General features: G+C 42.5%; 1 protein-coding gene across 3 annotated transcripts; it reads right to left on the reverse strand.

Annotated features, from left to right (window-relative positions):
- Positions 1 to 1,505: 1,505 nt before the first annotated feature.
- On the reverse strand, positions 1,506 to 24,460 carry LOC311494368 (segment polarity protein dishevelled homolog DVL-1-like). Of its 3 annotated transcripts, XM_084553383.1 has the most exons (16): positions 23,733 to 24,460; positions 18,833 to 18,902; positions 15,776 to 15,897; positions 13,173 to 13,291; positions 9,562 to 9,700; positions 8,715 to 8,808; positions 8,504 to 8,573; positions 8,255 to 8,394; positions 7,648 to 7,724; positions 7,141 to 7,208; positions 6,878 to 6,955; positions 6,364 to 6,498; positions 5,710 to 5,877; positions 5,400 to 5,615; positions 3,003 to 3,497; positions 1,506 to 2,897 (listed from the first exon to the last, which is right to left on the reverse strand). In XM_084553383.1, the coding sequence occupies exons 1-16, from the start codon at positions 23,900 to 23,902 to the stop codon at positions 2,890 to 2,892; spliced, it is 2,169 nt and encodes a 722-aa protein (XP_084409509.1). In that variant the 5' UTR covers positions 23,903 to 24,460; the 3' UTR covers positions 1,506 to 2,889. The 3 variants fall into 3 exon arrangements, 2 of the variants coding, with proteins under 2 accessions (XP_084409509.1, XP_084409508.1); XM_084553382.1 differs by having other exon boundaries at positions 1,506 to 3,497; XR_014699276.1 differs by lacking the exon at positions 1,506 to 2,897 and having other exon boundaries at positions 3,377 to 3,497; positions 4,416 to 5,615.
- Positions 24,461 to 25,201: the final 741 nt, after the last annotated feature.

The following is a 25,201-nucleotide window of genomic DNA, read 5'->3' on the forward strand; positions in this document are numbered from 1 at the left end:
TATAAAAAAGTCCCTTCTTTGTAAATCACCTGGTATTACTATGATGTGTCCAGTGATAAATCATAGGTCATGTTGTCCTGTGATAGGACATAAAAACTGAAATAAAAAGTGCTGCATAAGTACCTTACTGTGCTGAAATGAAAGTGAAACTTGCAAAGGATAATGATTTGTTAAGGTGGTTTAGTAATTTATTCTCAGTACAAATTAACTGGATTTATTTCCTTTGAAAGGGGAACTAGTGTTTCCTTACTGTAAATGATTTTTGCTTTTGGGACATGGGGAAATTTGCAGAATAATGATGAGGAGGTTGGTGACTTCTTACTACATCATAGTCAGTCACCTTAAGGTAATGATGCAGCTCATTCTCACTCCCAATTTCATAATAAACTGCGAAAACTCGTATCACTGCCACAAGCTCCGTCTGCTGAGTCATAGATCATGATCATATAATGCTTAAGTGACATTTGGCTGGTGTCGCCTTTGACATTCTGACGCATTCGCCTCCTTTAAAGAGTATACGCATGTAACATGAGAGTGATGTCAGAAGTCAGCACCTCATCTGCCAACGCACCCTTCGATCAGAAACACCTCCCACATTTACCCTTCAACCTCCCTCTACAAATTCAGCTATGAAACATAGTAAACCCCCAATATCTCAATTAACATACTGACTTGGGAAATACACATTGACTAGTTCGGTAAGTAGTGTAACAATTCTGCTGGTAAATATGTGTGTATTTGCATGTAGGCTGACAAACGCCTTAATCACATTCACACTGCCACTAATGTTAATTGTGACACAAGTAGTCTGAGACATATGTTTTCACTTCACATAATGAGCCATATTAAGAATGTAAAACGTGATTACAGATCGCGCCACGTTCTTCTGGGCGCTGCTTCTTTCGTTGAGTACTTTGTAAACTACTTCTGTACTCTGACATCATTTCCTTCCTGCCTGATGAAGCTATACTTCTACACATTCTCTTGTGTGTGGGTGGCTAGGTGGCTGGCTGGCTGTCGTCATTCAACCAATGTCTTTTAAGTTTTGTGGTTGATGGGTCAAGCACATAGAGGGTCTGTATGGGTGCACAGCAGTTAAGCCTTTTGAAAGTAAAGCAGCCCACTTGGAAAGTACAAGCAGCAGCGCTGGTGCTTGGAAGTTCCACTCAGGGGTGTGAACTGTAATTGCAAATGAAGTGTAAATGACACACTTTGTGTTGTGGTCATATCTTACCTTGAATTTAACTGCAGTTGTTTATACTTTGATAGACGCCCCCTTGATGAGTCTTGAAAAATAACCAGCCATAACCAGCCACGTGTCGTTTGCACGTTTGAAATACTTGTGCCTAATTACAATAGCCAATTATTCCCTCTGTTAATTTCCACAATACAGTTTATCTGTCAAAAAACAAAAATGTAATGATGCTAAAAATGTTGTAAGTACAGACACACTTTTGAACATATATATTTTTATTCATATATATATAATAAATTTCTATGTACAATTTATTCTTCTTTTGCAAAGAAACAAAATTAAAGAGAAAGCTTTGATTGCAAACAGTGTTTCATACTAAAGGGAAGGAAAGACAAAATGGGAAAGTGCTCAAAAAAACTAGTGTGTGTGTTACTTCCCTCTTGTAGTCGTGTTTTAGTTACAGCTACAACATGAGTTTGCCATTGTTTTGCAGGGAGAACATCTGAAGGCCAGAATTCCCCTTGAAGTCACTTTGAATTCATAAAATGAGAAGCATCTGCTCTTACAAAGACTGCCATCATAGACAGCTCTACTACTATAAAGAAATATCCACCACACATTGTGAGGCTTTGGCTTTTATCGCACTGACTTTTAACGAAGCTCGCACTCGCCGCGAAAGGAGTCAGCCAAGAAGCTCTCAGCGAACTTGTTCATCTCGTCGACCCTCAGAGTTTACTTTCTCAGCTGCAGTGGCTGTCCACTGTTTGCAATCTCGTTGATTTGCTTGCTTAAATGCGTTTCTACCGAAGTGTTATGAATGTCAGGGTTCAATCACTGGCAGGAACAAAGATACATTCGACAAAGCACAGCTATGACAGTGGAAACTTGCCACGGATTCACCATGAGTGATGTCTTGATTGTCTGTTAGTCAGCCATAGTAGACATCAATGCAACATGATCACATAAATAACATCACAAAAATCATCCAGTGTACGGATTCTTCCTTTAGAACATTGGCAAGAGTTAACCTCCTCCCTCCAGAAATGGTAATACTTTAAACAAAATGAATTAATAACATTTCTTTAAAGCAGTTGAGACAGTCATGCAATATGCAGCCTAGTTAGACTAGCGGCTGACTACAGGGCCTCCCTCATGAAGCTGAAATCCACATATCATGAACTGATAAGATTAGTATCTTAGTCGTTGGCAAAAAAGAGCTTAAATGAACCAGTGGCAACGCCACAACTTAAGGGACCAGAGGTTTGAGGTGATTAGCTAAATTTTGTCAGTACACAGATGTGAGTCAGGAGATCCAGTCTAAGTTGTAGGCCCAGAAAAAGTGCAGGGCGTAGGTGTCAGGCTGGGTCTGGGGGATTGAGATCCAGGCCCCGCCAGCTTAAAGGTCTTGCAAAACAGAAAATATCCTAGGTAGAGTTACACACTCCAGAGAATGTCTGCGTGGCAGCTTTAAAGAAATCACCACACTGAATACCACTCACGTTTCACAAACTGTACACGTTACTTCAATACAAAAGTGGGTTTTCTGCCACAGGAATCGTGCTCATGTGTGAGGGGATTCCTTCCTTTTGTGCTCTTGCTGCATGTATTCCTTTGCTTGGACATCAGAGACAGACAGATAGCAGGAGACCATCGAGGAGCCCAGACAGTGTCTACATTCTGAACTTGGAAGATGGTCAACAGACTGAGAGGAAAAAGAGAAAGGGTGAGTGGGTTCAGGGAGAGTTGTATTGTGCTCACTGAGTTTTAAAGGCACTGTCCTGTCACATGATGTCAACAAAGAACTCACAGGGATTGCCCATAGCATGCTGAAAGGATTGGCGACTGGCGGTGAGCTCAGGAGGAACGGCTGCTAACTCTCTCCCAGGAGGGGCTCCAGGAGGTGTGCTACTGCTGACTGAGGTCTTGGGGGCCAGACGGGCCAGACAATAAGGGGGAGGCAAGCCTGGGGGTCCGTAGGAGGAGGCATGGCTTCGCTCACTCTGGGCGCAGGAGCCTGGCCCTTGTTGCGTGAAGGGGGTGTGGCTGTAGGTGAAGGAGGGGTGGTTGTTCTGTGGGAGAGTGTGGCCCCTGTGCGAATGACTGTGGCTGAGACTTGATCGGGTATGACTGTGACTGGAGATGGCGTGGCTATGATGGCTCATTTGGCTGGCGGATCTATCACCGCGCCTCCCTCCACGGATGCCTGGCTCTGATTCACTGCATGTTGACCTCTGACCCTTCTCCTGCGGGGAGGAGCGTCTACCTTTGCCTGCGCTGGGGTTGGATCCACTGCTTCGGCTTCCTGGTGAGGAAAACGCAAACAGACATTGTAGTGTGGCCTTCTACAGATATATATTACACTGATGTAGAACCAGATAGTTTAGGTCACACATTAAACAACAGCTTAAAATAAAGCCTCCATGAACTGCAACAGACACTTTAGATGGCCTGTTGAGCAAGAGATATCTTGTTTTATACAGATATAATACATTAATGATATTAAATACATCACTGCACTTTGTTTAAAGTGTGACCGGATATTTTTTTATGCAGTCTAGCAGGAGTTGACAGTCAAGGGCAAACATGATTATCTCAAAGGTTTCTCTCCCAAGTTCCACTCTAGCATCTACTATTATAGACTTCATCTAATATTCATTCAAACACCGAAACATTCACAGATTTTAAATGTAAACATGATACACCTGGACCAGAAGGACAGCTACACAACACTTTGTTGGTATCTTTGTTGATGTTATCAGTTTTGCATTAAAAGAAGGTCTTTGTCACACGTCAATGCTGTATTATAAGCTGATGCGTCACTGATGAAGGTGTACCACTTGTGAAATCAAACATTCCACGCGTCTCCTTCCGCAATGAGCCCAACAGTACTGGGTAGAGTGGTGCATGACCGCCCCCTGTCGGTGGGAATGATAGCCCAAGCCTCAGAGTGATCATCCTGCATCATGCACCTCCCAGCAAAGTACAAATGCATGCCCAGAGGTGCAGAGAGGGAGAAATAACTGTCAAGAGAGCCACACACAGAATACACACGGACAAAGGAAAAATCATGGGACGGGCGGAGGGGGGGAAAAAAACCTTAAAGCTACAGCATGATAAGTGGAGAACGTTGAGCACGGGAGAAAAAGAGGAGGGACACAATGGTAAGATAGAGAGAGCGAAGAGAGAGCAGCAGAGGAGCAGAGGGGGTTAGCAGGCTTACCGGTTCCCCCAGTGTCCTGGGACTACCTCCTCCTTCAGTCTACCGTTGCCCAGCAGAAACAGAGGGAACAACAGAATTACACACACCTCCCATCCCAGGCTCTTCCCATACTACCTAATGTACTCAGCTGCCTCTGCTCCCTAATATTAAAAGCATCACTGCTACTGCTTCTTTTCTTATCATCCAGATAAAAAAAAAGTAATGAAAAAACTGCCCCTAAAAATGCACACATGCACTCACTGAAACAAGCAAGCACACACATAATTATCCTTGTGATAAAGCCTTGTTCTAGGCTCCAAAAGACTACTATCTCTGACCTACCAAAGGTTACAAATAAACCAACTGAAAGAATGACAACTGGCTGAAAGCAAGACATGGCAATGTCACGATGAATCAGTCACAACAATGAAAATTACACTGATAGATGACAACACGTGAAGTAGTTTACCCATATCCTTCTGGGCTGCCTGATTTAAAATACTGTATATACTACAACGACACTATCACAGCCACCTATTTATGTGTAACTCGCCCTAGTTCTCCACTCTCCTCCGGTGCAGATATCAAAAATCATGCAGCACCATCAACTTCTGATTCAAAATGAAAATCATTCAAGAAAAGATGAAGAGGGATGGATTTGGTAATGATCATTTCAAGCTGGTGATTTATGATCACATGACTGATCAGATTTTCTTTTAGTGTACACACCCAGTACTGCAGAGCTGTCCGCTGCATGACTCAAGATGCTCATGATTGACCTTGACAATACAGGACGCGTTTTAGAATACACACACTTCATTATGGAAAATGCAATCCAATGTCAACTTATTTCCATTAGCATGAGTCAGACACTTGTTAATACTGATGTCATCTGCCAGCGGATTTAGCTAACGTCATGTCGCATGTTGAGCCAAATTATAGCATTGATTAATGATAGGCTGATGGAAAACTCAAAGACCCATCTCGCCCCTCCTCATTGCTTACCCTCGCTGTGCTGGCTGCCTGCACTCCCACTGTGGAAACTGTGGCATGGGTCTGAGTATCCTGGTGGGAAGCTGGGGGGCGCGGAGGGAAAAGGAGGGTAGGGGAATGGCTGCCCGCCCAGAGGCCAGGGATTGTTGGTGGGAGGTAGCGGTGCCAAAGTGTCCTGCTCAGAGCCTCCGCCACTGGATCCCTCGTTTAAATTAAGTGATGCCATGTCTTGAAGAGAGAAAATAGAACCAGAGAAGGAAACATTTACAGGCTATCCAAGAATATATGTGAGTTTTTAATGCACCATAAGAAGTGGCTGTACTTTGGCAGAGGTCCCCAAAGGTATAGTAGCACTGTTCAGAGAAGGTGATCTTGTTGACAGTGTGTCTCAGGTAGCCATGTTTCAGCAGACTGCTCGCATACTTCCTCGCGTCCCGCCGGTCCTTGAATCCTTCTACTCTGGAGTAAAGCCAGTCCACCACGTCAGCACCTGACACAGCAACAAACAGACACACGGACGTGTAGGCGCCAGCTCTGATGTGTTGAACAGATGCTAAAAATACTGTTGATACTGCAACAACCACACAGTGACCACAGAGGCTACAGTTAGATGTGCCACACAATGTTGTAGTTACTTTTCAAAACTATTTTTTCAGGCCAAGGCATAGCTTGCGTGTTAAAAAAGTAAAAAAGTTGATTGTATACAAAGTGCTTCAAAGAAATGACTGGATGAAACTGATAAGAGCTTTTGTGATTACTAGGTGTAATTTTCAGAAATTATAGTTCATTTTCACGCTTGTAGTTTCACTCTGTGCTCTTAAACAAATGACTCACAAAATCATAGTGAAGGCCAGAATTTTCTTTGTATTTTAAATAGTTACTGAGGTATTATTATTGCTCACACACAGTAATACTAACTACAAAAAAACTCAAATCTATGCCTGCATTAAGTTTTGCTTTGCTATGATTTTCTCACCGATGACAGCATTGGCAATTGTGATCTTCAACCACATCCTGTCCCGAATCTCTAGGCCCGAGTCAGGCAATTGCATCACCTTGACGATGGTTGCCATGTCTGTTTTGCTTACAGACAGAGGCAAGTCATCAAACTCTGAAATGGAAAGTTTGAGATGAAACACTGACAAACTTTAAAAAAAAAAAAAAAAAAACATTTCATTGTATCACAGTTGGTACAAATACTGTTATTTTTGAATTGCTGTTAAATTCTATGTTGATACTTTTTACCGCCTATATTTATACATTTTTTTATACCTGCTATTTTGTATAATACATGGAAAGCTAAGTTTATTCTATATTCTATATTTATACTTTTGTTTTTTTGTTTCTTTACTTATGGCTTGAATCGGGACCAGAGTAACCAATTTCGTTCCTTCCCATGTACCAACATGTGTCGTAATGACAATAAAGAATCCTTGAATCCTTGAATCCTTGAAATATTTAAAAGGCTGATGTTGAAGGGTTGTATTTACCATAGTGTGGGTAAGGTCCTGTCAGTGCTGTGGTGTGTGAAATCCAAGCTGCAGGGTCAATGGGTCTCACTGGCTCAGCTGTTCAAATAAAACAAACAGCATATTATATAACATACAACTTAAACATTGTATCCTAGTTCAAACTTGCCCAGGGACATGACATCAGTTACACTGTGCCTAATATAATAAAGCAAGGATTGATTTGATAAACCATGAATTAGCTAAGGTGCATGAATGGAATACAGCGCTAGTGCCTGTCTTACCGCGAGGGATGGTGAAGTAGCTTCGTGGAGAGGGGTCCCAACATTTGGCAACAGTAAGACTAATAGGACTGGAGAAGAACATATGTAATAAGCAAACAAAACACTGTAGAAACATATTCTGGGGGTTAAATATAGATAAAAAAAAAAGTGCAAATGATTATATTTTAAACACACACATGGAGTTTGGACTACATTTTTATTATTTTTGTTACTTTCAAATGTATGAAACCCATTCATGAGCTCTATTTATGGATCATTATCTACTCAGATCAACAATATCACCAAAAAGCGTCATTATGAATAAGCCACAGTCATAGTATGTAAGGTTTACTGGTCGTACAACTCATAATATGCTACTGTTATGTGAACAGGAAATGAGAAGGTGTATATAACCTCCCATTTCGTCACAACTTTTACGTTATGCTCTCATTGTGATAATCTTCTACAGCAAAGAGCGCACTGAACACGATGCTCAGTAACTGGTCTGAGTTAGTTTTATGTTCTTACCCAGTTTTGGAAACAATCTCTCTTAGGATCCTCACAGCGTCGTCATTGCTCATGTTCTCAAAATTTACATCATTCACCTGGTTAACAGACAAAACAATGTAATTAGGCCTTCATATGCTATACATGTACACTGTTATACTGACTAAAATATTATCTCCAAGCTCTGCAGGGTAGTCAGATGTGTGTTTACACATGTAAAATGCACACATTCATTTATATAGTACTTTTAGTCCTTTAGATTCCTTCATCTACAGGATTAACGACCATAAAGAAGCCTATATTGTTAACGTTGAGGCAACTTCCAATTACAATCAGTCATCGTGTGTTTTATTGTGGGTGTAGGCGCAGAGCTCTACCAGAGAGAGATCAAAAGATGGCAATTACAGGAAGGAAAGGGAGAGGCAGAACGTCGACACAACAATCTAGTAACGAAACTACGTGGTTATTAATGTGCCGCTACCTCAGACAGATATACACTAATCTCTTCATGCGTCGGCTATGACGCCAAAAAACAGCAACAGCAGAGATGCTATTGTTCAACCACGTACAGATAGTAACTGCAAAAATGTCAAATGTCCAATTACGATTTGTAAAACTGGAAGTGTACCTGGAGGAGCATGTCTCCTGGTTCTATTCTGCCATCAGCAGCTACAGCTCCTCCCTTCATGATAGAGCCGATGTAAATGCCACCGTCTCCCCGGTCATTACTCTGACCAACAATACTGATACCCAGAAAGTTGTACTTCTCTGTCAGGGAAAAAGCAGGGTAATGAGAAAGAAAAAAAGTGTCTGATAAATATAATAATATGAATTTTATATTCAATCCCGAAAAAGAAAATCGTAGTATCAGGGTTACCCATGTTGAGAGTGACAGTGATGATGTTGAGGCTCATAGTGGAGTCTGTGATACTGCTGAAGGATGAAGACTGGAAAGGAAGGAAGACACTGAGCACATTGCAAACAAAAGCGGCACAAAGTCTATATTAATCAGCTCTCTCATCTATTTCTCACAACCAGTGTCAATGTCAATTACGGCAGAGACATTGATGTCTCTTAGAAGTGCATACCCGGTCTATTTTGGCCACTTTGTGCCTCCGTCTCCGCCGCTTGTGTCTGCGCATCAGCTGTGAAGAAGAACTCTGTTCTGTGGAGCTACTAAGCCTAAAACACAAAACAACAGAGGGGAAGGAAAAGTAGAGAAAAATAGGATATGAGAATGAGATATGAGGTGTGCATGTGTAGTTGTACTGTCAAACTCTACTATCTACTATGTTACATCTATTTTCTTTATTCGCTTTCAGCGCTTTATTTCCAATTCTGGTTAGCACAGTAAGCTTACATAGTGGGTTAGCTTGTTGGAGCTTAGTTCAGCTAAATTTTTTATTTTATTACGGTGAGGTATTTGTCGAGGGCAATATTTAAGAAGTGCACAGTAATAATATACACAACACCAAATCTGCACAGTCTTGTAGACATCCCAGTCGCAATATATAAATGCACCAAGGCCTGCTACGGGAAATGAAAATACATTTCCAAGCAATGTACACATACATTGTTCTCTGCATTTAACCTGTCCGAGTGAGTAAATGGTAAGTGCATTATATTTATATAGTGCTTTTCTACCTATTGGTGCTAAAAGTGCTTTACAGTCAGAATGACACGTGTCCACACAAGTGCACACACATTCACCAATGCCAAGCACTGGGAACAACTCAAGCTTCATATCATGTTCAAGGGCACTTTAGCCATGTATACAAGTACAAGTGCCAGGGATTGAACCACCGAGGTCCCTAATTATGAGCTTCACGGGCTTTGTTTTCTGTTTTAGTGGCTTTTATGAACTGTAAAGCTACTGACTGAAGTGACTGGATGGCACAAACTGTAGATACATTTTGATGTGAGCAAGTGTGTTACCTGCTAGCATCCTCGTCTTCCTCGCTGTCAACAAATGAGCTGGACTCCAGCTCGCTGCTCATTACTGAGGCACTGTCGTAACCCATGGCCGAGTCCCTTGCAGTGCGCTCTGATTTGGAGTGACCGTTGATGCGAGGGACTGCAGAGAGAAAGAGCAGAGCAGCAGTGAGTCAGACACGAGGTCATGTTGCTTATTGTGGAGTCAAATCAGAAAGGGAGGGAGCAACCGGGAGGGCAGGAAAGTCAGTGTGAGTGGCAGAAATAAAAAAAATATCATAGTTATCTGAGCAAAAGCGGCAGAGATAATAACACAGAAGATTTGATATGTGATATCTCAGGAAGAGGATGACATTAATGAAAAAAAATGAAGTGAAAATCAGAAGTTGGATTTCAATCAAAAGGAAATACAGTTTTAAAACAGTGCCCCTACAGTACAAAGCTCTGCATAAATTCACCAACAGAGTGCGACTACACTGTCCATCTCCATACGTACATTGCCAGCGAGGCGGTGCTGTCTCAGGGTAACAGCGGATTGGTTGGAAAGGCTTCATAAGGCGAAGAGGGCGTGGTAGCCACTGTATTCGCCGAGAGCAAGCAAAACATTCCAGCAATGTAGTAGCTCCCATCTCCAGCTCCGCCCAGAAGGTGCTCTAATGAAAGCTGAGCTACTGCACATGAACCCTCAGGCAGCAGAGGGACTTGACATTCACTGTCAGGATTCACTCAAACATATTTCCTCCTACGCTTTTAGGATCGCCACCAGAGAAAACAAAAAAAAACAAGTGCGCAGGTTCACCAAGCCAGACTGCAAATCTGTGTCTTTGTGCTCTGCTCCGTCTGTGCTAGCCGCTCTCTAAAAGCCAGCCTGAGCCCCAGACAGTCTCGGCCCACCGGCTGGCTGCTGACAGGCTTCACAGCTTATCTACAATAGAGGCATAAAGATACTCAATGAAGAGTGGCACATAAGGAAACAAGAGTGCTATGACTCAACAGCAAAGTCATTTACTGGCTGAACACTTGAAATGTTGAACACAAAAAACCTTGACCTTTACAAAAGTTGGTTAACTGGTTTTAAAACAAATGTCAATCTTGTTCAATTTTTGTTAACTATGAACTCTGGATATGCAAACTAGAGACTAATCAGATAAAGCAACAATTTAAATAAGTATTATCTGTGCTGGTCAATATTCCTCTTTGATGAAACAAGAAAAGCTCACAACAAGCAAATAAAAATGTCTCCTCATAGCGAAACTATTGTAATAATATTCCCACAATAACATTGGAATGAGAGACAACAAACCTGCACTAAACTAACCAGCTAAAAGAAAATACCTGTATCATACATCAAAATACCATCACGGGACACAACACAACAAATCCCTCTCACCACAGCCGTCAGTGTGCCTTCATCCGATGCACAGAGAAAGTGAGCTGACAGTGAGGACAAAGTATTGCCTGCTCCCTCCCTCCATTCATCCCTCCCATGGCAAGCAACTATAGAATGACTGTTAATCTGTCTCTGACCAATCAGATAATAGCATTCTCCAAAACACAGAGAGAGGGAGAGCGAGAGAGAGAAAATTAACGTGGGATTTGAGATGATGTTCTGTCCTCTCCCCTCTCTTGCTTGGGTGAAAACACCATCAGGTCACTAAAAGCCTAAATGTTCTTATCACTTTTACAAAGTTTAAACTCACCAGCTGTTTTTTTTTTTTTTTTTTTTTTGGAGTGTGTGTGCACTGTGTTAATACAAGCATAAGGGCTTTGGCTTAGCTCCGTCTACTTTGACCTCAACCTTGAAATCCTGACAACCCTGCACAGCATAACATTTGTTGTTGTTTTTCTTTTTAAAGGCACCATTTGCTCTTTTCTACAATGTTATAACTTCATATTACAGTCTTTTCTTACAAGACTTTGAGATGTAGAGCACCTGGCCGTCTTGAAAAAGATCATATCCCATAACTCTGCGCTGCCCTCTGGGTCTTACATCTGTTCACCCTCCTAAAATCTCACCTGCTGCATTATTCATCCTCAAATTCTACAGCGCTGACAGAAAGTAAGAAGGGATATGTTTACCAGATTTGAACCCTTTACCTGATTACTGTAAAACAGCTAGCGTTCACGTAGAGACAGAATCACTTGAAGCGTGGGTATAAGGTGACAGGGGAATTCCTGCACTGGATGATGCTGCAGGCAGTTAGGCAGAGGCGGGGTTTCTCCTTCATATGTCTTATGTGTCTACATCCCAGCCATGTGACTCAAACTGAATTACATTTCAATGAGACTTGTTTGCCAGATTTATGGTCATTTCCCTTAATTAGGGCAAACAAACAACAGGCCCCGAGATGGAAGGCAAGAAGACAGAATGAGAGATTTAGAGATTCATGAGGTGATCCTAAGTAATTCTCTAATGCCTGGCGTCTCTAAAATAATGTGCGATTTGTGTTAAGGTCAGTAAACACAGAGCAGGGGATGGAGGCAAGATTTCTGCTTCTCACTCGCAAAACAACAAACAGATGTTCAGTTTGCTTTTAGCAGCAGCTGCAATATATTGTGTGCCAAGTCAAGAGCTCCATCATAAGATGCACCCGAGTGTGATAAAATCCCTGGATCTGCTTATGCAGTTAGTCTGCTAAGATACGGTGAAATCTGTTTCCAGCTATGTGAGACAGCTCTTCCTACAGCACCAACCTGATGCTTTGTTCTGCGATACTAATTGTAGCACATAAATTAATGAGTGTTTGTTTAATAAGCCTGGAGCGCAGGATGCAGAGAGCCAGGCTTGCTGTGAAGAGAGGACACGAGGAAGAGAGACAGAGGGAGAGATCCTCCTGTCAAAAAATCAACTAACTAAAATCTAAAATGTCTGTGTGAGACAGAAATAGAATGCAAGCTGTTGTCTCAAAATATCTTATTTTCATATTAAACACACCCTTTTCCTGTAGCACCCAATATACCCTGCTCCCTCATGTGGACGCAAACGACATGTGAGTTTACCTGGCAGTGACCCATTTTAAAAAACAATGATCCTGTAAAGGAGAGCAGTTTTTCGGAAGTGGCAAGGAGAGTGGCGTCCCTCTCCCACTGAAGTGAATTTAATAATAGTAGCCGCGGTTAAATGTCAAAAAGTAATGTGTTTGCTTTGATAACAGGGGCTTTTACAATGAAGATGCAGGTCCAGACAGACTGTCTTTATAGTACAACAATAGCTTTAACAGACTGTCCTCTGATATTTCACAAACCTTTGACAGGGTATAATCATCCTACAGGATTGGAGGGTGACCACTAAGTGGAAAAAACCCTCTGACCATAAACCTGACGCACATACAGCACATAAAGCAGAGGAAGGACGATTATTGGGAAAGACGGTAAATTCCAGAAATCTTGACATACAGTAAACGTGTGCACCTTCTGTCTGTGTGTTTCTTGATTTGACAAAGCTGAAGTTCAACATGCACCAGTTGATCCCCAGGGGCCTTATTTTCATGCATGTCTGCGGTCTGTCCACTTTTTGCGTGAGTGATTCGTGCGTACTATTAAATGGAGAGGTACTGAAATGACGGGGTGATTGCATTTTCAGAATCCATCTGTTCCTGGCTGATAATACTCACGTTCGGTTTCTCTCGCTCTCCTCCGAGCGCGCTCTCTCTCTCGCTCTCTGCGGTGGCTCAGGAGAGACTCTGTGCCCGTCTCTGTGTCCAGACCATCGCGACTGCTCACCGCATTGGCACTGCAGTACACACACAGGAAAACTTCAGTCAGAGACATAATGATGTACAAAACACACGCCCGCTCTGCCCCTCTCTCAGAAAGTGTTTCGAATTAATTCTCCAGCTTGCCTGTGACCAACACTCCTGAACATAATCCCCTGCTACAATATACTTTTGCCCGCCATTCAGCCTCAGGGGAATATGCAACTCATATCATGGGTCTGTTTCAAATTCAATCCCCCTGGCCAAAATAGCAGTTTCATTGTTCTGTGGTATGTGATGTATTTTTCACTAAGTGTCATTAATGACCAGATACCCTGAGAGTGAGCCATGCTGGACAATACTGGCATTAATGAGACCTATTGAAAGCCCAGATGGTGCCTGGAGCATGATTGGGAGAGAGACAGAGAGGGGAGAATGACAGATCGCATAAAAAGTGAGAAGTGGTAGATCAGGTGTGTGCTGAGCTATAAGCCGGCCTGTGTACTTGAGGTCTGGGAGGAGTGTGGGGGTTCTGGAGGGGCTAGCGGGTAGATTGTTATTCTGTCTGAGGGCCGGAGACGTTGTGGCCTCAGGCACCAGGGTTAAGAGACTTACACAGCCACAAGGCTCCAAGGAAACCTGAAGCTGGTGAGAACTCTACTCAGCCCGTTAGTCTGTCACACACACTTAGGCATGTGTGCAACATGTACGTTACACCTGCATAAATAATCACACTTGCCTTCATGCTTTCATGCACGCTCAACTGGAAGTGCCCACAGACAAACAGTGTCATATTCATAATGTATGACAACAAAAGAGTCATAGCAAACAAAATGTGGACAAACATCCCCCTGCAGCTTTTAAAATGAATGTTCTCACACACCTCAGTGACCATGTGTGGATGATCGATGCAAATTAAAAACACAAGTGCAGTCAGGACGCTGTGTCTGCTGTGTTCACTCAGCGGGATAAAGCGTTCAATGGGGCGTGCTTACACGCTTCTGCGACTAATGGGTGCACCTGGGCCTGGCTTCAACAGCACAGGTCGGCGCATGTATGCAAATATGACTCGAGATGCGCACTTTGGTCGGGTTTCTTTTGGAATCGATTATAAAGCAATGTGGCGATCGATGCGGTGATGGCTGCTGACCAGCCGACTGGCAGATCTGCTGATCCGGGGGAGATTATCCACAATGCTAGGCTGCAGCTGTGAACAAATGCCACCCCCTTTTAATCCTCGCACCTACCAACCCCCCTCACTGCTGCCAATCGCCACCCCCTCCCTCTTGGGAAATGGAGATGGGCGCTTTTAATGTCTGTTAATCCGGATTACCAGGCAGAGGCACATCAGATGTGTCCATTCTCAGCCCAAAACACCTATTCTGTGAGCTCATCAAATAGAGCTATTCACACCGAGAAACACGTGAAATGCATGAATACAGCACAAAGAGAAAATGAAGTGGTAATAATATTCTGGCGATTTAAAGGTAACGGTAAAGCGTGGAAGACTGGATTCATTACAGAAAGAGGCGGTTTGCTATAGTTCACCACGCTGTTTCTGAGAGAAAGGCCTGCCTGCCTGACTCAAAGAGGGAAAGAGAAAGGAAGAGTGTGGGAGGGGGCGGGGGAAAATGACGTGAGGCACGGGGGCTGGCACAAGGCTGCTTGCACCACAAGGTGGCAGTAGTGAAAACTGGCTGGGAACAATAAAATCATCAGGACAGCTGACAGCCAAACAGCAGGCAGCAGCCCATAGAGGGCAAAAGCGAGCTGAGATGTCAAACACTGGATAAAGAGATACACTGAGACATGACAGATTGCATGTTCTCAATATAGAGCCTCAGCCATATTGCTCTAGAGCAGTAATGGCAACAACCCTAGTCTCTGCTGCCCCCAGCCCTCCGTGCTATATTTAGCAGGGGACTTCTCTCCAGCAAGTGCAGGGATATTTTCTAATCTGCCAGTTTTACGTCAAAGTGTGGGCTCAGGTATCCAAAGTCAGGCTCCATTTCTGAGCTTTTAAGCACCAATGTGTTTTTGGGCCACATGTGCCTTTATTAGCCGTGTATGGATGAATGCTCTGAGTGACTGAACACAATGGGCCTCAGTGAGTGCCACTATTTGCCTGAAGATGTTTATGCTGCAAAGGCTATTTCAAGAATAAGCAGCACTACGCATCATGTTTACATAGATGAGCGGGCTAACGCCTCACTCTGTGGTTACGTGGGAGGGAGGGGATACACACACGCGCACACACAAGGGGGAAAATTCTCACATTCATACATGTTCCTACACTCAAGCTTTCGCACATACTTCATGCTATATTCACACACTGGAGTATCAGCCTCCTACACTCCCCATATGAGCCTATGATGACCAATCCCTCCACATTCTGACTGGCGAATATGGCGTGCTGTGAAAGGCAAGCTCGCCCAGTGCGCAGGACTGCGTGCTTTAATACATCTGCCTACGTGTGCGAGCGCAATTGTGCATATATGACAAGAGGCAATCAGCCTACTTACTGGAAGGAGGGGGGACGAGAGTCTCCGATGCCCCCTGTCCTCTCGAGGGGTGGGGGAAGCTCCGGATGACTCTCTGCGCACTGAGATCCTCCATCAGAGTGTGCACTCTCTGCCAGGACCAACTGAGAAGGGAAATATTCATTACGGATCAGAGAAAAAAACACTCACAAAAAAACATTAAATATTTAGTTGCACGATAAACATAATTTGTATTCATTTCGTTATTGTATGATTTTGCTGTCTCCGTAGTGTGGAGACAAACAAACTACGAGAAACTCAAAGACAGACAATTCTGGTGTACAAGCACACATGGGGAAAGGCTGTGAAATGAGATGCTGCAGAGAGGCCTACAGACGACTCGTGGCTGTGCATAAACAGCTTGAGAAACACTGCGAGCGACACAGAAACTTAAAAGACCATATTGCTTTTACTCAGCTGAGTGGCAGTACAAAGGAGGATGTACAATGACCCAGCCTTTCATCTGAGCCAAAATAATGAAAGTTACAGCAGACAGCCGTGGAAAGACTAACAACTGTATGGACGATGATTATTCTAATGCAAGCTTCGGGATTCACGGGTGTCAGCACGGTGTCACAAGATTCTTAAATGAAGCCCAGGAGCCATGTTTCTTTTTTTGCTCCTCTTCAAGGAATTAAAGTGCTCCTTTTATTGTATGTAGAATTCTTTTCAATCTGAAACATCCTATATATGAGTAGATTATGGTCCTTGCATTTTTCATTTGATAGAAAATGGCTTTATAAAATATAGTATTATTGAGGGAAACGTTTTAGTGCTGAACCAAAAGCATGCATTAGAGTTGCAGGCAGCTAGGCATGAATTAAGGAACATAACTAATAATAGAAACACAGAACTTCCTTATGACATGGATACGGATTGGTCATATGATGGTCAATATTTGCTTCCGTGCTTGTAAACCAGAAGTCCCCCCCCCCCCCCCCCCCCCACATAGGTAGAAATCAAATCAGACCGACCAGCACCACATACTGCAAACTAGTCTAAGCCAATCCATTTAAATGACATAAAACTCAAAACACATACAAAAACTCAATGTTACATAAGTACGTAACAAAACACAAAAACAACATGAAAATACACATAACACAGCAAAACCAATTCACCCTCTTTAAAAACATCTTCAATTTATGTTTGAAAAGCATCTTAAGTTTTGAGCATCAGTTTAACAACTATGTCGGCTAGTAGCCCATATTCTTAATGAATAATGAAGACCTGGGATTATTTACATCGTTTTATTCTAGGCTGAGGATTGAGTTTAAAAACATTAACAAATCAGACATTTACATTTATTACATTTTTATATATTGTATATTAATTTATATTTTTAATAGAAGAAAAGGCAGTATACTAGAATTACTATGTGTGTGTGTGTGTGTGTATATATATATATAGTACATAAATATATTCTAATAATTCTATATAAATAACTATAATTCTAATTATAAGCCCTCTTAGTAGGTGTGCAGTTGTTTCGATTCCTAGATTGTGAGCCCACGCTTGTCTTTTCAGCTGTCATACTGATAAGACAATTTCAGGCAGGAAGAAATAATAATTGTCAGAGCAAGCAATCTGAAAGTTCACCACAGGAAACAGAGCTCAGAGAAATGCTAATCAGTGTGAGTGGCAAGACCACAAATTTTGATTCATATCCAGAAGTAAACCTGTGGTTAGTACTGCTGATACATTTCATTAATGAGGATAAATGATAATTAGCTTTAGTAGCCTAAATACATCTAAAAGACAAAAATAAACTTCTCTTTATTACATTACAATCGAGCTGAAAAACTAATCTGAAGGTAGTCTGGTAATCAAAAGAGAATTTTTAGTTTTTTCAAGATTCTCTTTTAGGATCCTCATGATTGTGGAAAATTTAAGGCTCCAGTAATGTATGGAGCCACTTTATTAGACCTCTAATAAAGTCTAATAAAGTGGTTCCATACAAGGATTGCTGGAGTCTTGACATTTATACAATTTCTTTTCCTCATCTATGCACCTTAGTAGTGTGTGAAGTTATATCAGAAATGCTGTTTTTCATACAAGATCATCCTGATTTGTTTCTTTTTCGAGTTATACATGGCATTAGCCATTACCATACGGTAAAGTGTAGTTAAAGACTTGAAGATATCACCTTGGAGTGTGAGTAACTGTAACTGAGTTTTTCCAAACAATTAATAAATTATTAAAATAATAATTGGTTGATTATGAATAATTCCTGCTGTAAATCATAGGTTTCTTTATGTGGAAATTATAGTTATACCTTATTTAAGTTTTAAGTAAAAGCTTCAAGCTCTGTTGTCAGAGACCATCGCCGCTGATTAAGTGTTATGGAACAAGACAGCCCCTAACAAGTCTACAGCCCACACTGTGTGGCTCACTCTGACCTTTGACCTCCCTATGGAGGAAGGCAAGAAAAACAATGAGTTTCCCCAAAGAGATCAATAAAGTACAACATCACATTTCAGTTCAACAGACAGGAAGTCACCAAGCAGATTAAATACACAGCCCAAAAAACTAATTCATACATCATTGCTCTTAGTTTTAGATCAATATTTAAAGACAGAGATTTGACCTGTGCCCTGTGTACGACGGAGCAATGATTAACATATAAATCCTGCACTAATAAAGACAGACAGATTTGATTGGACGTACTTTAATGTTCCCACAGGAAAACTTGGCTTCACGTCACTGTTTATCTTTGATATTAAAAAACACTGACGTTACATAAGTCAGTAGAGTAACAGGCCATCAGATTACAGTGGACTACTCTCTTTATTTGTGAGTCAAATTTGATTGCATTTTGTAACAATGGCTAAATTTAACATCAATCTGAATCATTCAGACCTTTTACACTACAGCTGAATCAAGGTGAGAAGTGTTTGAAAACCTCTGTGGAGGCGTTACGTGGCCACATTTACATGATCTATGAGTGTTCTGCATATCTTTGGTTAGAGCTGAGGCTGCACAGTCAGGCAAGCAGCCAGCAGAGAGGGGCAGCACGGGTGCACCATCCATCTCACTTACCCAGGACACTACTCTCCCATTGAAGCACGGCAGCTTGGCATTGTCATCGGAAATCTCTTCTTTGACAACCCTGGGGAGAAAGCAGACAGATACAGTCAGACTAACTGACCAGGAGTAGGAATCAGAGCCAGCTGAAAAACACAGCACGGCACAGCCTGGAAACTCTTCCCTTCCCTGCATTGCTGGCTCATACCGAGCGACATTCATGCTTTGAAAGTCACATTTTCCACATTGCTTTCAACCGGCTTTGAACCCTTGCTAGCACGGCTAAGCTTAAAGAGCAGCAGGGATGCCAATGACAGTTGGTGTCTCTATCTGTGATTCATGGACATCATGGCTGTGCCACCCGTTATGGTCAGCACAAGGATGATGTGATAAGGACACATCAACTTGGCAAGGATGGGGCTATAAATCAGTAATGAATGAGTCTTATAGTAAACCTGTGCCTGGGCAGGTGTGCAAAGCTAGACAGATAGATAGATAGATAGATAGATAGATAGATAGACAGACAGAAAGACAGACAGACAGACAGACAGACAGACAGATAGATAGACAGATAGATAGATAGATAGATAGATAGATAGATAGATAGATAGATAGATAGATAGATAGATAGATAGATAGTGTGTAGGTAGGAAAAGCCTCATAGGTGCGGCAACAGGGCGTCAAGGCACAGGAGTGTGTATTAATAGAGTGATCTGTGAGATCCTCCTTCAGTGTTCGTCTTTAGCCGTAAATTCCCAACAAAAATACCTCCCTGTTACCCTTTGACCTGCTGAGACCCAGTTCAGCGGCAACCCGTCACCACACCTGCTCGGCTCGTGTCACATAGATCAAGACCAGGGACCAAACACCTTACACTCAGTCACAGTGTCACAGTCATTAATGCGTATTGTTTGTTTTTCTGCACAGATTTTTTCCCAGAATTGATACAAGCATTTCTGAAAGCCTGTGGAGATCTCATATTAGCGTCTCGCCTTTGAACATGGTGCATGAAAAGGGAGAGGCACAACTTGAGAGCAGCAGGAAATCCTAAGCAGATTTTATGCAGGGGTGTCTCTGACAGAGACTTTGTAGCTTTTTCTCACTTCTTGTTTGCCAGAACTTCTCTGCTACTGAAATGATTAGCCAAGCCAGTTGTGTTTTTGTGCGCGCTGCTGCTGTGGGAGCTGTGTTGCTGGGAGTGGTGGACAGAGATAACGTAGCCTTGTGGCTGGGACTGACGACCACAGAGTCTGCTGCTGTGGCATGTTCCTCCTCGGGGAGGAAAAGGGGAGGGAGGTGAAGGCTGACTCCGCCGGCTGCTTTTTAGGTAGGAAGTGTTTGCATCCTCTCTCAAGCGGCCTGAGCAGCTGTAAGGTGACTTGTGAGGATGTGGGAGTGGACTTTAGAAATAAAATAGTGGCTACGATTCTTCCTAAAGTGTTGCAGGAATGAGATCCACCCACGCAGATGACCAATGCAACAGATTCCGAAAGGAGCGACACACAAAATACAAAAAACATTTCTCAGTCTCTGGTGTAAGAAGTGAAACCAACAGACAACTATTCAAATCATAACAGATGACGTCTTTTTGACAGTCTCCATCTGATATCAGGACCAGTCTTAGTGCTCCTGAACTTTTAACACACACACACACCCACACACACTATAAGCCCTGTTTAGAGAGGCATGTGAGTGGTGTGGGCTGCTGTCACAGACCATACTTCTTAGAGCTGACAGCTTAAATAGATCTTAACAGATTTCACAGGATAATGACACGAGATTTACCCTGGTGATCGCAGAATATTCCGCTGCTGGAGATATTTGTGTAGCTGGGGAAGATTGGACATGTTTGTTTACGCTTTGAAAGACAGCGGAGGGCTGGGTAACTCACGGCCTAAACCAGAAACCAGAGGCAGAAGAAGCCCGCCAACACCAACCATAAAGTCCAAAGACTTTGATGGGCTGATGCTAATGATAGTATCAACAGGGAAGCAAAATATTTGTAGTCAAATAAGTTTGTGAATAGTCTCACTTAGAAAACAGCTTAATTCAGCTTAAAACAGCTGGAAAGCTGTTAATAGCATGCATACTGTCGCTGGCACATTCAATGCTTTAACTGAGCATCATAAGTTCAGATGAGACGTTATGACAAATATTATATAATCATTATCACAGTAGGAGTGTTGCTGTTGGTGCTATGACTCCAAAGTGCAGTATAACCTTTAAATCTGCCACAATCCTCGGATAGCAAAAGCAAGCGAGGAGAGGCAGGAGTGCATTTGTGCAAAAAGCTGCAGATTTTTGTCCTCTAACTACAGAGGCTTAGCATCACTTTCTCAGCAGAAGAAAGATCCCCCTGCCAGCCCCTTATTTCCGAGGCACAAACAAGACTGTTTCTTTCAGACCTTCAGCTTGGCTGCTTCCTCAGCTCCAGAGTGCCTCTGTGACTTGCATTATAGTGAGGTCTCAAACCCACTCACCACCAGTGGCACAGACAAAACCCCATATCATCACCTTGAAGTCTCCGGAAAAAAGCCAAGTGGGTTGTTTCAAAACAACCCAGCCTCAATTAGCTTCCTGTCTTATGAATATTGATGACCGAATGAATATTACTGTGGAAAAACACAACTGAAGTATGAAATGTGCACAAGAAATGCTCGTCATTGAATTTGCCGTGCTCTGTTGTGTGAACAGAAATGCTACGGCAATGGTTCCATGTATACCGTACGAATCCAAAGGGAACTGAAATGACATGTTCACTGCGGTAAGCTGAGGCGTTCGGGGGGTAAACCGTTTATCAAATTTGTGTGGCCATTTCTTAAAGAGCTGATATGGCTAGCGCAAATGTAGTCCAGAAATCCCATAAGAAAATGGCTGTTTTTTCTGCACAACAGGGGGTCTACTACAGAGAACCTTGCTCTGACTGCTCATTTACATTTCAAACACTGTCTATAACTGCAAGGGATTTGATGTTTTCCCTCTCTGCTCAGCACTCTTATTCCTCCACTGCTAATTCTCCAGCAGCCATACTGTCTGTGTGTATGCAGTACAGCCAGCCATGGCTACCACAAAGCTTTCCTCTGTGCCTTTGACTGGATTTGCTTCCATACTGTGCCAATACCATACGGCACTGACAGAGCCTGAATATTCACCCCTAACTCAAAGGCAGGAATGCTTGGGGATATGCCCTTACAATATGTGTGTAACAGCTCTGTGTGAGTAGTCACACTGTCCATTTCACAATGTAATTTAACATGCTTTGTTGATCCACACGCTGGAACGGTTAGCTCTCATAGCAGTGTGTTCTGCAACCTGGACTCATGTCTCCATGTGGAGAGAGCAAACATGCTTTGTTTGTTTCCATAATCTGCTTGTCGATCACCTGAGGCCCAGCAAGCGGCCCGGCCTGAAGTGCAAGACAGGCAGGAAGCCAGGGCTGGGGACAAAGCGGTGCACCAAGCCTAGCCTGCCACCAGGAAGAGCCAGTTTCCCCCACAAGGTCAGGCTGCAGTGGAAATGTATGACGTCTGGCTCTATAGACGCTGCCTGCCTCTGCATTTCCTCCAATCATGCTGGCGATTACAGCGCTAGATATTAATGTACGTGGGCCATTGTATGACTGCTCAGACTGGAATGAGAACAGGCACTGACACAAATATGTCAACCTCAGCAGAGGCCTGATACAAGCAGATCTCGCTGACCAAGAGAACTGAAGAGCCTTGCGGACCTGGTGAAAATCGGGGTGGGATTACAAACAGAAGGAACGCTGGGGAGAGGAAATCAAATGAAAAAGGAGAAAGAAATATTTCTGCCATTATATTCATGTGGGTCAGCATCCAGTGGAGGTCGGGGGTGTAACTGGAGTGACTTTCTGAGGCAGAATAAAGAAAATAAGTTACAGAGAACACACATTTTCCTGAACTCGCACACATTCCAAGGCTTTGCTAAAGAAACAACATGTTCTAATGTATTTAAATCTACTATTTTGGTTATAACATCCTAAGACATAATTAGTGATTCAAATATTCCAGTAGGTTTAATAATTTGTTTTCCCTCTCTCCTAATACCACTAAATAACTGGATTACTGGATGTGAGGAGACGGCAAACAATTGCCACATCACAATGCATTGTTTAACCTACATGTTTTTCTTAGGGAGGACAGACAAGCATTTGGAATCGGTGTGTCCTACAATACTGTAATAAAACAGTATATATTACAATGTTAATCAGAAGAACAAGGGTATAAGGATGGAGTGCCGTTTAAAGGATTAACAGCTCAGAGGCAATTAAAAAAAGTGATAAGATGAAGCACAGCCATAATAACTGGCATGTGGTTTCCATATTCCCTTGAGACTCACCTGCAGTCCATTGTGTTGGGAAGAAACACAACTTCCTACGTGTAGGCTGCTCATTATTTTCCAAATGGCCATCAATAGGCCTAATTATGATTAAAAAAACACATGCTGCAGTGGTGACCGAAAGAAAAGCAAACATTATGGAACCTGAGGGCATATGCGCTTTGTCCACATGGCTCTGACATTTCTATTCCACATGGTTCATGGGCTGACATTAATAAGAGGAGCAGGGGTCTGGCTCTGTCTAATACATGCAGGGCTGCGTCATTAGGGCTCTGGACAGATCTGGTATCACTTCAAACACTCGTGTGTCTCCTCCACTGCGCACAGCAATAATGAGCAGGTGCCAGGAGCATGGAAACAGACATGGCACTGTAGTTTGCACACATGTAACAATGTTGCAGTCACTATCGTTTTCCTGTTGCCAATCGGGGCCCTGTCAAAATACACACTGAAACGAACAGAGGCCACACGAACAAGCTAATAATAATAATAATAATAATAATAATAATACAGATATTAGTAATAGTAATAATAGGCAGCGACGTCGGCCACTTACCCGAAATCCTGGTCCATCGATTTGAAGAAGAATTTGTAGCTGTTGACCGGCCGATTGTTGAGGACATTTTTAAAATCCGCTAAGGTGACTTTCTCCGGAGAAACCGACAGTTTGACCAGATAAGGAGTCTCCTCCTCGTCTATGTGATATATTATTTTAGTCTCCGCCATGAGAGTGAGGGGAGGACAATCATTGACACAGGAAAGGAACAAGGGTTGGCAGCGCAATAAACAGGCCTGCTATGTTACCAGCTACCCGGAGAATAACATAACAGCATTCCCTAATACCTAAACCCGCGACGGAAAATACGGCTCCGTGTGTTTGACAAACACGGCGAAAATCCACACATAATCGCGTTATGGGTGTCTGTATTCCTGCTCCGGTGCGCGTCGGTACGGTGGCTCTCTCGGCACTAAAACAGGAAGGGACAGTCCACATCCTTGCGATATGGAGTAGTTGGGAATATTGCTATATTTCTCACAAGGTAGCTAATTGGTTAGACAGTGCTGTCATCTAGTGGTGTGTCTGGGCTGTGCCTGTGCAGGCCCATGTGCCCAGTTTATACAACACATTCATACTGTATGTGTAGCCTACTGTAAGTCAGGCCATGGAACAAAGAGGAACTGCAATGGCCCAATTAATGCTATACAGTGCCTTCTTCCTTTTATTATTACGCCGATCATCTGTTATTAATGCGTAAAACAGTAACAATCCAATATCAGCCCATATATATAAATATAATAATATATAATAATATATAAAATATATTTATGCATCTCGAAATATATGACGACAGAATGTCTGATAAGGATGTGCATTAACAAAATACACTGATTAATCTTTTATTTCACTCAGAAAAAGATGAACGTGTCTGTTTCTTTGTCTCACTCATCTCAAATATAAGTACATGCCCCCCGCCCCCCTCCCCCCCCATTCATTATAATTCCCTTCTCTTCTAATAACCAAATATTTGAACTAATGTTGGATCCTGTTCCAGCAAATGTGGCCACTCTCGGTGAATCACTTTAATGAAGAAATCTTTTATTAGAGGAGACCACCTGCACCCGCGAGCAAGAGACGGGCACTGTGGAAACAAAAATGGGTCAGGATACATTTGCAATTATTGCATTTATCATAGGATTATTGCAGTTTTGCACGCAGGTTTTAACAGATATGCGCCTGTATCTTTGACCAGCAGCGTAGCAAATGAATATTGCAGTGTTTTAAAAGCCAGGGTACATCCTGCAGTACAGGCTTGATGCAAATAAGTACTGCACATTCCAAAACAATATGGTTCAAATATGTTTTTGCTTTTTATTGTTTTTGTTTTTTCCTGAGTTTCCATAAACTGAGTCATCTCATTATTTTGCACCTGATAAATTAGCAATGAGCAGACGTATCTCAATGCAAGTTTTTTTTGTTTGTTTGTTTGTTTTTTTGCAAAATAGCATTTGGAGAAGTGTTTCAGT

The sequence above is a fragment of the Chelon labrosus genome (genome assembly GCF_963514085.1).
Source record: "Chelon labrosus genome assembly, chromosome: 10".
Lineage (NCBI taxonomy): Eukaryota > Metazoa > Chordata > Actinopteri > Mugiliformes > Mugilidae > Chelon > Chelon labrosus.